The sequence below is a fragment of the Salmo salar genome, unplaced genomic scaffold (assembly GCF_965601325.2).
Source record: "Salmo salar unplaced genomic scaffold, fSalSal1 ptg000578l, whole genome shotgun sequence".
In the NCBI taxonomy this organism is placed as follows: domain Eukaryota; kingdom Metazoa; phylum Chordata; class Actinopteri; order Salmoniformes; family Salmonidae; genus Salmo; species Salmo salar.
In genome coordinates, this window is record NW_027675424.1 from 2,061,957 (window position 1) to 2,077,289 (window position 15,333).

Consider the following 15,333-nt stretch of genomic DNA (forward strand, 5'->3'; position numbering starts at 1 on the left):
CAAACATTTGAACGGTAGTGGCGTATTGTTACACCATGTAGGAGCAGTATAGACCTAGTCTGTTCATTATATACATCTACATGATGTATTGTTACACCATGTAGGAGCAGTATAGACCTAGTCTGTTCATTATATACATCTACATGATGTATTGTTAGTCCATGTAGGAGCAGTATAGACCTAATCTGTTCATTATATACATCTACATGATGTATTGTTACACCATGTAGGAGCAGTATAGACCTAGTCTGTTCATTATATACGTCTACATGATGTATTGTTACACCATGTAGGAGCAGTATAGACCTAGTCTGTTCATTATATACATCTACATGATGTATTGTTAGTCCATGTAGGAGCAGTATAGACCTAGTCTGTTCATTATATACATCTACATGATGTATTGTTACACCATGTAGGAGCAGTATAGACCTACAGTAGCTGGCTACTTATTTATATGTTGTTTGACTGAATGAAACTGCCTTAAATGTGCTGTAGTAAACATTTTTTATTCTCACTAATCAATCACCACATTCCTGTCTTTGTATGTCTCAATAGTATTATTTAATTAAATCCATGTAAAATAATCTTTGTCTGAAAATAAAATCTGATCCTCAACTGCGTTTCCCTCCAGTCAGCAGACGGCGATGTGCGTCTTTCAGGCGATGCTGCAGCGTGACGTATAATCTAGTGGACGGTTCTTCATAAACAGCTCGTCAACCACCTCGGTAGCTTGCTAGCCAACATAGCCGAAAGATTCAAGCTATTTAGACGCTTTCGATCTATATTAGCTACTGTGTTTTAGACACACTTCTGTCGTATCTACTTGTTAACCTATTTAATTTAATATTACGTTATTTTTTATTAGTCAGCTATAGTAGCTGACTGGTTAAGTTAGCATTAGCCTAGTCGCTAATGATAGCTAGCTAGCTAACATCCCCGAACATGAGCTCCCTAAACTACTCCTCTCCTGTTAAAGAAGAGGAGGTCTGCTGGACGGAGAAAGAAGCTCTGGGGCTGAACATTGTCGTGAAAGAGGAGAAGGAAGAGGAGGATGTTACAGTAAAACAAGAAGTAGAGGGTGAGGCTGTTACAGTGAAAGATGAAGAGAGAGACGTTTCAGTTAAACAAGAGGAAGAAGAGGATGATGCTGTTTTTGGAGTGAAGAAGGAAGGAGAGATTACTGTCACATTGAAAGATGAAGAGGAGGAGACGGGAGATCTGATTAACACCAGTAAGTACCGCCTTCAATTCGTTTTTAACTTTGGATATTCGGAGTTGGCTCGTCAATACCTCTTCAACGGAGGGCCCTGGGATGATGACTGATATGTCTAGAATCAGACGACGTAGAGAGCAAGCTACCCCTTGTTTTCTCCGTTCCGTTTCCAAAAAGTGACTTAACATATATATTTGATGAGGGTCTATCTGCTGACCGCAGACTGGGGGCCACGGCATGTAGTGATTTTAATGTAGTGATGTTTTACTACACACCGTTCCCCCCATGAGAGCCATGTGAGAGTTGGGTTGGCTACACCAAAGATTATGGATATACTGACAAGATGTCTCTCCGTCCTAACAAGGGGAGTCGTTGTCCACAAAGCTGCACTGCGGGTCTTCTAGCTCCCGTTTATCTTTTCTTTGGAATGGTGGATACATCTTATTATTGTAATCTATTGTTTATATTCTATGAGGGTTGTTGTCGTCAACCGCCTGTATTCAATGGAGAGAGATGCTAAGCTACTAGCATGAATATGCATAGCGATCTGAAGACAACTCCTATAGTGTTTTTATCAAAGTTGTCGGTATGTCACGTGTCCACGTAACAACTTAATCATTACGAAACTTCTGTTAGATCAAGTAAACCTCACGTAGCAAATAAGCCATTCATTTTGTTGTTGACCAAATTCAACACTTTCCACATTGGGTTGATAATTGTTTCCACTTGGATACAACCTACTGTAACCTACTGGCATGACCTAGAGAGATACAACCTACTGGCATGACCTAGAGAGATACAACCTACTGTAACCTACTGGCATGACCTAGAGAGATACTACCTACTGGCATGACCTAGAGAGTTACAACCTACTGTAACCTACTGGCATGACCTAGAGAGTTACAACCTACTGTAGCCTACTGCCATGACCTAGAGAGATACAACCTACTGTAACCTACTGGCATGACCTAGAGAGATACAACCTACTGTAACCTACTGGCATGACCTAGAGTGTTACAACCTACTGTAACCTACTGGCATGACCTAGAGAGTTACAACCTACTGTAACCTACTGGCATGACCTAGAGAGTTACAACCTACTGTAGCCTACTGGCATGACCTAGAGAGATACAACCTACTGTAACCTACTGGAATGACCTAGAGAGTTACAACCTACTGTAGCCTACTGGAATGACCTAGAGAGATACAACCTACTGTAACCTACTGGCATGACCTAGAGAGTTACAACCTACTGTAACCTACTGGCATGACCTAGAGAGATACAACCTACTGTAACCTACTGGCATGACCTAGAGAGATACAACCTACTGTAACCTACTGGCATGACCTAGAGAGTTACAACCTACTGTAACCTCCTGGCATGATCTAGAGAGATACAACCTACTGTAACCTACTGGCATGACCTAGAGAGATACAACCTACTGTAACCTACTGGCATGACCTAGAGAGTTACAACCTACTGTAACCTACTGGCATGACCTAGAGAGTTACAACCTACTGTAACCTACTGGCATGATCTAGAGAGATACAACCTACTGTAACCTACTGGCATGACCTAGAGAGTTACAACCTACTGTAACCTACTGGCATGACCTAGAGAGATTCAACCTACTGTAACCTACTGGCATGACCTAGAGAGATACAACCTACTGTAACCTACTGGCATGACCTAGAGAGATACAACCTACTGGCATGACCTAGGGAGTTACAACCTACTGTAACCTACTGGCATGACCTAGAGAGTTACAACCTACTGTAACCTACTGGCATGACCTAGAGAGATACAACCTACTGTAGCCTACTGGCATGACCTAGATATATATATATATATATATATATATATATATATACAAGCATTTCTAAACTTTTTTTCTCACTTTTATGGGGTATTGTGATGTCTTTATGAGGTATTGTCTGAAAATTGATAATTGAAAAAAAAATCTATTTCATAATAAAAATATGTAAAAAGGTGAAGGGGTCTGAATGCATGTATGTTGTATGTCCTAGGGCAGATTTTAAAAAAAAATAGTATTTTCTTTCTACCAATTGATTGGTTGAAATGTTATGACGTGTATTTGTTCATATAGACACTCTCCATGTGTTTAATAAAATCAACTGTATGTGCAGAACTTGAATTGAACTGATGCTTCAAGCGTTTGATTAAATAATTAACACACACAAATGACTTGAGGAATCCAGAGGTCAATATAACCAGAAGAAAATAACCAATTCCCCACCTGCTGCTGGCCTTCGTTAATTCTGACGTAATGCTCCTGGAGTTTCCGGTAAAATAGGCAAACTTTTTCCATTTCCGTTTGAAGTGCCAATTTATCTTACCATTTCTACCGATCTGCTTGCCAGTTATGAACGAGTTACAACACCTGTTTGGCTCCTCCACTTCCTGGGTCGGTGAAGTGAGGTATTACATTTAAGGATTAAATCATTTAAGGAATATATCCAAGTCTCACGCTCATCACCTGTGGAATGCGGGGCTTCCAGCGAGGTGTGGATTTAACCTGTTAGGGCTAGGGGGCAGTATTTAAACGGCCGGATAAAAAACTTACCCGATTTAATCTGGTTACTAATCCTACCCAGTAACTAGAATATGCATATACTTATTATATATGGATATAAAACACCCTAAAGTTTCTAAAACTGTTTGAATGGTGTCTGTGAGTATAACAGAACTCATATGGCAGGCCAAAACCTGTGAGATTCCTTTACAGGAAGTGGCCTGTCTGACCATTTATTGGCTTTCTTTGACATCTCTTCCCAAAACAACTCTGCGGTAACGTGACACTTCCCACGGCTCCAATGGGCTCTCAGAGCCCGGGAAAAACCTGAATGACGTAATTCAAAGCCCTGGCTGAAACACACGAGCGCTTTTGCTAAGTGGTCTATCAGAGGACAAAGGGCTTAGGCTCGTGCACTGGCCTCCCCCGTCTTTCTGTTTTTCCCTCTATTTACCGAAACGTAGATTCCCGGTCGGAATATTATCGCTTTTTTACGAGATAAATTGCATAAAAATTGATTTTAAACAGCGGTTGACATGCTTCGAAGTACGGTAATGAAATATTTAGAATTTTTTTGTCACGAAATGCGCCATGCGCACGACCCGTATTTACCATTTCGGATAGTGTCTAGAACGCACGAACAAAACGCCGCTGTTTGGATATAACGATGGATTATTTGGGACCAAACCTACATTTGTTATTGAAGTAGAAGTCCTGGGAGTGCATTCTGATGAAGAACAGGAAAGGTAATAACATTTTTCTTATAGTAAATCTGATTTTGGTGAAGGCTAAACTTGCCGGGTGTCTAAATAGCTAGCCCGTGATGGCTGGGCTATGTACTTAGAATATTGCAAAATGTGCTTTCACCAAAAAGCTATTTTAAAATCGGACATATCGAGTGCATAGAGGAGTTCTGTATCTATAATTCTTAAAATAATTGTTATGCTTTTTGTGAACGTTTATCGTGAGTAATTTAGTAAATTGTTAGTAAATTCCCCGGAAGTTTGCGGGGGGTATGCTAGTTCTGAACGTCACATGCTAATGTAAAAAGCTGTTTTTTGATATATATATGAACTTGATTGAACAAAACATGCATGTATTGTATAACATAATGTCCTAGGTGTGTCATCTGATGAAGATCATCAAAGGTTAGTGCTGCATTTAGCTGTCTTCTGGGTTTTTGTGACATTATATGCTAGCTTGAAAAATGGGTGTCTGATTATTTCTGGCTGGGTACTCTGACATAATCTAATGTTTTGCTTTCGTTGTAAAGACTTTTTGAAATCGGACAGTGTGGTTAGATTAACAAGAGTCTTGTCTTTAAAATGCTGTAAAATAGTCATATGTTTGAGAAATTGAAGTAATAGCATTTCTAAGGTATTTGAAAATCGCGCCACAGGATTCAACTGGCTGTTACGTAGGTGGGACGATTTGGTGCCACCTAGCCCATGGGCCTCAGAGCTTGGACTCGAACCCAGAATCTCTAATGGCACAGCTTAGGCCACTTGCTCACCATTTTTGCTCCAGGCAGATATACTACATACATAGCTAGCAGTTTCTGCATTAGCAGGGAGGTGTTTCTGCAATCAAATTGTGTGTGCATCGCCCTTGTCGCAATATTAGGAAACACAGAAAGGTGCCTATATTTGAGAACAAAAGTCGCCTGGCACACTGCTTAGGAGTTCAACACCTTTTACTTATTTCTAGTTACTACTAATGTGAAAACAAGACTAAATATGACTATTGTTGCTCACTTGACTGTCTTAAGACAATTGTCAAGTAATTTTAACATTCATTACAGACGTCAATTGTTGTACAGTATCATGGCTACGCTGTTGGCATCACCTTTTTCAGTGGATTTCTGCTGTTGTGAGCCTTTAACTATCTGTCTGACTTGTTCACACAGGAGAGAGACGTGACTATCATGGATCCTCTGGGGAGCCTCAACATCATGATGCTAACGAGTCAGAGAAGAGTCTGTCCAGATTCTATCACCTCAAGAAACACCAGCAGAGACCCACAGGGAAGAAATCTATCTGCTGCTCTGACTGTGGAAAACATTGCAAATCTTCATCAGAACTTAAAATACACCAGCGAACACACACAGGAGCGAAATCTCACCACTGTTTTGATTGTGGGAAGAGTTACTTAAGATTAAAAGCACTAAAAGTACACCTGAGAATTCACACTGGAGAGAAACCTTACAGCTGTGATCAATGTGGGAAGAGTTTTACTACATCTTTCTCTCTGACTCTACACCAGAGAATACACACAGGAGAGAAACCGTACAGCTGTACTGAATGTGGGAAGAGTTTTACTCAGTCAAGCAACCTGTTATCACACCAGAGGATACACACAGGAGAGAAATCTTTTAGTTGTAATCAATGTGTGAAAAGTTTTATTTCATCTAGTGACCTGACTGTACACCAGAGAACACACACAGGAGAGAAACCTTATAGCTGTGATCAATGTGGGAAGACTTATATTTCATCTTGCCATCTGACTAGACACCAGCGAGTACACACAGGAGAGAAACCTTATAGCTGTAATCAATGTGGGAAGAGTTTTACTCGGCCAGACAGCCTGATATTACACCAGAGAACACACACAGAAGAGAAACAATATAGCTGTGATCAATGTGGGAAGAGTTTTGCTGCATCTGGCTCTCTGACTCTACACCAGAGAACACACACAGGAGATAAACCTTATAGTTGTGGTCAATGTGGGAAGAGTTTTACTACATTTGGCTCTCTGACTCGACACCAGAGAAGACACACAGGAGAGAAACCTTATAGCTGTGGTCAATGTGGGAAGAGTTTTACTACATCTGGCTATCTTACTCTACACCAAAGAACACACACAGGAGAGAAACCTTATAGTTGTGATCAATGTGGGAAGAGTTTTACTACATCTGGCTCTCTGACTCGACACCAGAGAAGACACACAGGAGAGAAACCTTATAGCTGTGGTCAATGTGGGAAGAATTTTACTACATCTGGCTATCTTACTCTACACCAAAGAACACACACAGGAGAGAAATCTTATAGTTGTGATCAATGTGGGAAGAGTTTTACTACATCTGGCTCTCTGACTCGACACCAGAGAAGACACACAGGAGAGAAACCTTATAGCTGTGGTCAATGTGGGAAGAATTTTACTACATCTGGCTGTCTCTCCAGATCAAAACACCTCAAGAAACACCTGCAGAGATCCACAGGGAAGAGATCTCACTGCTGCTCTGACTGTGGGAAGAGATTCACCTCTTCGTCAGGCATTAAAATTCATCAGAGAACCCACACAGGAGAGAAACCTTTTAGCTGTACTCAATGTGGGAAGAGTTTTACTTCATCTTTCTCTCTGACTCTACACCAGAGAATACACACAGGAGAGAAACCTTTCAGCTGTGATCAATGTGGGAAGAGTTTTGCTGCATCCTGCTCTCTGACTCGACACCAGAGAAGACACGCAGGAGAGAAACCTTATAGCTGTGGTGAATGTGGGAAGAGATTCTCCGGTAAAAGACATCTGATCAAACATCAGAAAATACATGAATGAGTTGTTTCATGATATCAATGATATAATGTCACAATGTAGAATGTTTAAACATTGTAGAAGGAGTATTTTAATGATGTCACAATGTAGAACCCTAAACGTTTGTCCCCTGTTCTATTGATTTCAACATGATATGGATATTAGCCTCAGGGGGAAAATCCAGGCTCTGAAATGGAAGAGTTACTATTTATGAGATTTAACAAAAAGTGATTAACAAAAAAAGAGCTGTGTTACACTTACCATGTTGGTGACCCACTTGAATCAAAATGCAACACTTCAAAATGTAGCTAGCAGCTTTCTACAAGTTGTCCTCTGACCAGGGATGTACACATTATTCCCAGATTCCATGTGGTTTTTCAGCTGTTCGTTTTAACAGGATGTGCAACCTCATGTCCCTCCTCTTGCATAATTGATTTCAACATGATATCGATGAGTGATGACAAATAAGTTCCTTTGTTTAGCGACCCCTACATTTAAATGCATCACTCCAAAATGTAGCTGACTGTCTTCTGCAGGTTGTCCTCTAATCAGTGAGGTAAAATATATCTCCCATTTCCATGTGTTTTGTTTAGTTCTGTTAGTTTCAACATCATGTACAACCTGATTTCCCCCCTAATTGATATCAGTGATTTATTGCTACTTGTCAAAACAACAGCGTTTCTGGTGCAGTTTATAAGGTGCTTGTTTTAAAAATTACAAGTAATATGATTATTGTGGCAGATGTTTGTGTATATAGCACATTTTATGTTTAGGTTTTCAATTTATCACAAACTGTTTCTGCTTATTGGTTATTGATTTGGACACGTTAAAACTGTGTTTTGACATCGGGGATATCCCATCTAGCAACATGTAATTGAAAAGAAGACTATGCCCCGTTTTTTCAGTGACTTGAAAAAAACTTAATTTCAACTTTAGTTGCAGGTAGCCTAGTGGTTAGAGCGTTGGGCCGTCATTGTAAATCAGAATTTGTTCATAACTGACTTATTGACAATTATTGCCTACCGGGGAACAGAGGGTTAACTGCCATGTTCAGGTGCAGAACGACAGATTTACCTTGTCAGCTCGCGATTCAATCCAGCAACCTTTCGGTTACTGTTAAATGAAGGTTAAAATAAAGAAATAAATACACATGGACGCAGTATAATCATTTGGTCTGTAATCAATTTTATTAACAATCCTACATCACTCCAGTATTTCTTCACAACATTCAAGCGTTAATTGTCTTTATTCCACTACTGAAGAATCATGTCTCAAATCACCTCATATTTCAAACATTCAGCCTGACAAAATATACGTTTTATTATTCCATGCCTCACCATTAAGTTAATTATTGCCAATACATATTAACCAAGGGGTGTACATTTGATCACAATTCATTTTGACTTTTTCCGTTTTGCAGATGTTTTGTTTGGGCTCGTTCCAAGTGGACCAGAGTTCTAGAAGCTAGTGAGTTTTAGGAAGACGAGAGTTCTAGAAGCTAGTGAGTTTTAGGAAGACGAGAGTTCTAGAAGCTAGTGAGTTTTAGGATTCTATAGAAAGAAGAGAAAAAGGAGAAAAAAATATTTCAATTGTATATTATTATTTAGAAATAAGTGTGTTTTTCTTGTTTTTAATTGTTGACAGGAGGTGAAGCATTTTAGTTGATTTTAATATGAAATGGAAGTTGTTTTCTGTTGGTGGTGAGCAAACTTGTCCAACAAAAATATAGGATATATTTGTTGTCTTAAGGGGAAGGTGTTACAGGCTTTGGTTTTTCCATTTATGTTTTGAGGTTGGACTTTAGCCCGTCTAGCTCGTTAGCCCGTCTAGCTCGTTAGCACGTCTAGCTCGTTAGCACCACTAGCTCGTTAGCCCGTCTAGCTCGTTAGCCCGTCTAGCTCGTTAGCCCGTCTAGCTCGTTAGCACGTAGGACTCACTGATTGGTGTCACCTCGTTAGTCAGTATGTGTTACACCTGTGCTGGCTTGTCCATCTCGTTAGTGGGAAGGTGTTTCACCTGAGCTGGTCCAGGTTCTATTTAAGAGTGTCTGGCCCAGTGCTCCAGTTGTCTTGATACATGTGGAGAGTCAACACCTTTAGTTGCTCCACCTTTTTGGTTTGCTTCCTGTCTTTAAGTTTGGTGTGGGTTTTTCTTTTGTTTGCCTCTTCTTGGGCAGATTTAGTGGGTCTCATGGTGGGTGTCTTTTATGTCCCAGTTGTTGTTACTAGTCAACTTCCAGTGGACACCCCCATAGTGTCTTTCAGAGCCCCTCCTAAAAAACAAGCTTATATTTTGGGTTGGATGTTGCATCCAATTAATATTTTAATCAATGGCATTTCCATAGAATGCTCATTAGTCTTTCAGTTGTTAGTCTTCTGTTTGTTGTTTACTAAATATTTCTGTTTATTTTCATTTTTAAATTTTTTTCCTGTGAAGCCATTGTGTTGCATCCATGTCTGAAATGTGCTGTATAAATAAAGCTGGATTTGATTTCAACAAATTAACCCAATGACTGGCCAATCAACAGACTCTTGGTATGAAAAACAGTATCACGTTTCCAGCCTGCTGAAGGCGTGGTGGAGTGGTAAACACCACCCCCGGCTCTACCAGGGGCTTGAGGTGGTCTCCCACAGCTCTGCTTATGTCATGTTCTGTGGCCTTGCTGTTCCATATCTGACTGCCCCTGCAACACAGAAACACATTTAGTCATATTATATACAACACTCAAAGTAATGGATATGGAGCATCTATGGCCTCAGTTACACCTGGCACCTAAATGTGACTTCTGTCATCCGATCACTCCAAGCTGCATTAGGTTCAGATCTACCAGGATGGGCCTTTGACATAGTCTGGACGCAGTCAGGCCACTGATTATGCATAAGCAATGTAAAGAGGTGGGGTGAATGAGGGGAAAAGTAAATTTGACACAAATTACCTTCATAATAAATCAAATGTTGTTGGTCACATACAGGTGTTCAGCAGATGTTATTGCAGGTGTAGTGAAATGCTTGTCCTTCTAGTTCCCACAGTGCAGTAATATCTAACAATTAATATCTAACAATTTCACAACAAATACCTAATACACACAAATCTAAGTAAAGGAATGGATTTAGGAATATATAAATATATGGATAAACAATGTCAGAGCAGCATAGACTGAGATACAGTGGGGGAAAAAAGTATTTGATCCCCTGCTGATTTTGTACGTTTGCCCACTTACACTTTCACTGACAAAGAAATGATCAGTCTATCATTTTAATGGTTTATTTGAACAGTGAGAGACAGAATAACAACAACAAAAAATCCTGAAAAACGCATGTCAAAAATGTTATAAATTGATTTGCATTTTAATGAGTGAAATAAGTATTTGACCCCTTTAACTTGTTGTCTGAAGATAAAATGTACATTTTACTGAACTGCGTCCAGTCAGCAGATGGACTAGATGCCTCTTAGGCCGCCCATTGTGACTCCGTCAAGAATTCAGCAGAGCAAGTTTGTATGAAGGTCTGGTTCTTAAATGGGTATATAGTTCAATAGTAATATCCTCTAAAACGCTCTGGTGACAAACTTTACTGCCCTGTTTCCAGTTGTCCACATGGCTGGGAGAACCTATTCAAGTAAGTAAGTAAATAGATTATGAAAATGTAAAAAAAACAACAATGTATTATTAGCTAACTAACTACAGTGCAGGCTAACTCAGATGAGCTGCTAAATGAGCTAGCTATCTATCTAGACAACTACACATACTGTATAGATAGATAGCTAAGTGAATGAAATATCACCATCTACCTAACTACATATTAGCTAGCTATCTTGATGTATTTATCACTGTAAAAAACAAACTCCACATGCATTTGTAGGTAGCTAGCTAACAGCCATGGAGGAGGGTGAAAGGATAGCAGCCCCAACTGTCAGTGAGAGAGGAGGCTATTCTGGATAGGGCAGGTACTTTTGTGTAGTTCCTGTCCCTAGAAGTGAGGATGGAGATAATAGTAACATAATATTCAGTGTGGTGTAATTTGACTATAATGAAGTCTGTTTCTTGTGAGGTTTTCTGTCCTCAGATAAAGAGCTCTATGAAAGCCAGTCTACATATGAAGAGGTCCCAATGAAGAGCAGTGGTTCTCAGTCCTGGGGACTCAAAGAGGGGCACATTGTTGTTTTTGCCTTCACACTGCACAGCTGATTCAAATGATTCAAACTCATCATCAAGCTTCAAGTGGTATTTATGTATTCATTTGTGATGCTATCCTTGATATGATTCTGTTATTGTCACATGCTACACATGTACATATGTGTGCCCATGCATCTATCAATCCAATGTTATCATGATTTGTTATCAGGGATATTATACTTTAGTAATCCACAATGACCTGGTGATGTAACAGTCTAGTAATTACATTGTCTTCCATATTCCTACAGATACCTTGTAACTGGAGATTCCTTCAAAACGATTGCCTACAGTTACCGTGTAGGGCACTGCAAGGTTGGGTGACCAGGGTCATCTGGGACTGCCTCCTGGAGGAATGGACACGAGGTTCATAGGTTCTGAACTAATATGTATACCAAACGTTTGGGTCCATACACAGATCGGCTAGATAGCTAGCTACACATCCATAGACATACAGGTATTATAATCATCCACTGCACAATAAGCAAGAACATAGCTAGCTACGTTATTTCATCTATCTGCATGGCAAATATCAGCAAGGCAAGCTTACACAATTGTACATTCAATTTACAGTAAATTCTTCAGCTAACTAGATTCTATACATTCACTGTTTCACAAAACGACAGCCTGGTTTGCTGGTTGTTTCAGGAGTCCCTAAAACAACCAGAATGACAATTTCATACTCATGTCACAACACCCATAAAGCTAGCCCAGCTAGCTGGCTAATGTTAGCTAGTCAGCTAGCTGGCTAATGTTAGCTAGTCAGCTAGCTGGCTAAAGTTAGCTAGTCAGCTAGCTGGCTAATGTTAGCTAGTCAGCTAGCTGGCTAATGTTAGCTAGTCAGCTAGCTGGTTAATGTTAGCTAGTCAGCTAGCTGGTTAATTTTAGCTAGTCAGCTAGCTGGTTAATGTTAGCTAGTCAGCTAGCTGGTTAATGTTAGCTAGTCAGCTAGTTGGCTAATGTTAGCTAGTCAGCTAGCTTGCTAAATCGCGATTTTCGTAAATGAACTTTACGATTAAAAAAAAGCATAATCGTTTGTCTCTACATTAACTAACATTCCTGTCAACTGTACATGTTTTTGCATGATTCGTTATGACGTTATAATCCCTTACATTTGCTTCCATCCTAGTATTTCTGTCCGCCATCTTTGATCCAGTTCAGTTCTGTGAAGGGGTACCCCTCTCTCCTAGTATTTCTGTCCGCCATCTTTGATCCAGTTCAGTTCTGTGTAGGGGTACCCCTCTCTCCTAGTAAAAAATATATTGACTGATATTGATTTATTTAGGGGGGGGGGGGGTAATGAATATTTTAGCGATGTTCCTTATTCCTACCCTTTAACTTTTTGTCTGACAAAATTAACATTTTACTCAACTATGTTACCCACTCCAGTCAGCAGATGGCGGTGTGGGAATTTAAGGCGATGCTTTTGGTGTGACGTATAATCTAGTGGACGGAACTCTTCTTTCAACAGCAGCAACAGTTAGTCAGACACCACGGTAGCTTGCTAGACAAAATAGCCGAACCGATAAAGATCTTTAGACGCGTTAGTGTATATTAGCCACTGTGTTTTAAACCCACTACTGTCGTCTAGTTAGTTATCCGATTTAATTTCATATTTACGGTGTTGTTGTTATTATTCAGCTAGCGGGCTGGTTAAGTTAGCATTAGCCTAGCTAGCTAACATCTCCGACCATAGGGTCACTGAGCTACTCTCCTGCTAAAGAAGAGAATATCACAGTAAAACAAGAAGTAGAGGGTGAGGCCGTTACTGTGAAAGAAGAAAAAGACGCGTTCAGAGTGAAAGAGGAGGAGGATGTTACAGTAAAAGAAGAGGAGGATGCAGTTTATGGAGTGAAAGAGGAGGAGGAGGAGGAGATGACTGTTACATCGATAGAGGAGGAAACTGGACATCTGGGCCCGGTTTCCCAAACGCATCTTAAGGCGTCCAATGGTTCAAACGGTGAACTTAGCCATAAGATGGTTTTGAGAAACCGTTCCCTGATTAACACTAGTAAGTACTGTCTTAAAAACAGAGGCACAAACTCTGCAGTTGTTGAACTGATGTGTGGTGTTAAAGGGGAATTAAGCAATAGCTACATCCATATTTGGACTTTTAAATTCTTTATTTATAGCCATTGATTCTTGAAGAATATAACACATGCCTCATGAGCTTAGTTCAACTGTTGTACCCCATCAGAACCCCAAATAAGCTTTTTTTTACTCCAATGTTTAGAAATCTAAACCAACACTGTATAGCCTCAACATGGTTAAAACTATAATGTTGACATCATGGATGGTCAGTCCTTGCATCCATAGGTCTGTCTATGAATTTGAAAGTAGTTAAATTTCTCCAACCCCATAATCATCTTATTACCAAAACAGTGGTGGAATGACAGATTTGTTGTTGTATGAACGGCAGATTGATGGGTTGTGTGGGTTTTTTAAACAGTAACAAAATGGCTGCCCAGAGGCTTGGTTTGGTAAACAGCTGAGGGATGGGGGAAGGAGGAGTGTAACCACTCAAATTTATTCATCCAGGATGTCATAATGATAGTTTAACCAGGTTTCTAGGATATATAGTATATTCTAGAATTCATCCATGATGTCATAATGATAGTTTAACCAGGTTTCTTGGCTATATAGTATATTCTAGAATTCATCCATGATGTCATAATGATAGTTTAACCAGGTTTCTAGGCTATATAGTATATTCTAGAATTCATCCATGATGTCATAATGATAGTTTAACCAGGTTTCTAGGATATATAGTATATTCTAGAATTCATCCATGATGTCATAATGATAGTTTAACCAGGTTTCTTGGCTATATAGTATATTCTAGAATTCATCCATGATGTCATAATGATAGTTTAACCAGGTTTCTAGGCTATATAGTATATTCTAGAATTCATCCATGATGTCATAATGATAGTTTAACCAGGTTTCTAGGCTATATAGTATATTCTAGAATTCATCCATGATGTCATAATGATAGTTTAACCAGGTTTCTAGGCTATATAGTATATTCTAGAATTCATCCATGATGTCAAAATGATAGTTTAACCAGGTTTCTAGGCTATATAGTATATTCTAGAATTCATCCATGATGTCATAATGATAGTTTAACCAGGTTTCTGGGCTATATAGTATATTCTAGAATTGCCAGTGTAGATTTCCTGTGGAGGCAAATTATTAGAGCTGTTTATAAGTCATTGTATAATATTCAGCCAATTGTTTTTCATGCCATTACATTAAAGGCAAGACATACCTAGATTCAATTACATTCATGAATTGGTTTGAAACCTTTGTTTTAAACCCTTCTCAAAATTGGTGCCTTGCCGGATTTGTAAAAAATGGTTTGTCATGAAACTCTATTTTTTAAATGTATTTAAATGTAACCTTTATTTAACTAGGCAAGTCAGTTAAGAACAAATTCTTATTTACAATGACTGCCTACCCCGGACAACGCTGGGCCAATTGTGCGCCGCCCTATGGGACTCCAAATCACGGCCGGTTGTGATACAGCCTGGATTTGAACCAGGGTGTCTGTAGTGATGCCTCAAGCACTGAGATGCAGTGTCCACTGCGCCACTCGGGAGCCCCAAAATCATGTTCTAGTGCTGTCCCCAACTAAAATACATCTTGGTCAACCAAGAGTCATCTGTTCTTTCTACAAATCACCCCATGTGTTTTTATAAAATCAACTATATGTACTGAACTTGTCTGATGCTTTAAGCATGCTATTTCATTAAATAATTAAAACACACAAATGACTGGAGGGAGCCAGTCATCACTATAACCTGACTAGAGGGAGCCAGTCATCACTATAACCTGACTAGAGGGAGGGAGCCAGTCATCACTATAACCTGACTAGAGGGAGG

At 39.6% G+C, this 15,333-nt stretch overlaps 1 protein-coding gene across 1 annotated transcript; it reads left to right on the forward strand.

The window, feature by feature from the left end:
• Window positions 1–721: 721 nt before the first annotated feature.
• Window positions 722–8,430, forward strand: LOC145876352 (uncharacterized). The gene is made up of 2 exons (XM_082972143.1): window positions 722–1,234; window positions 5,657–8,430. Exons 1-2 carry the CDS (start codon window positions 946–948, stop codon window positions 7,303–7,305), a joined length of 1,938 nt encoding a protein of 645 aa, XP_082828269.1. The 5' UTR covers window positions 722–945; the 3' UTR covers window positions 7,306–8,430.
• Window positions 8,431–15,333: the final 6,903 nt, after the last annotated feature.

Excerpts from the sequence above, each read along its gene's own strand:
- LOC145876352 (XM_082972143.1), top strand. The coding sequence starts at position 946 with ATGAGCTCCCTAAACTACTCCTCTCCTGTTAAAGAAGAGGAGGTCTGC. Across the intron at positions 1,235-5,656 it reads GGGAGATCTGATTAACACCA|GAGAGAGACGTGACTATCAT; the intron begins GTAAGTACCGCC and ends TTGTTCACACAG.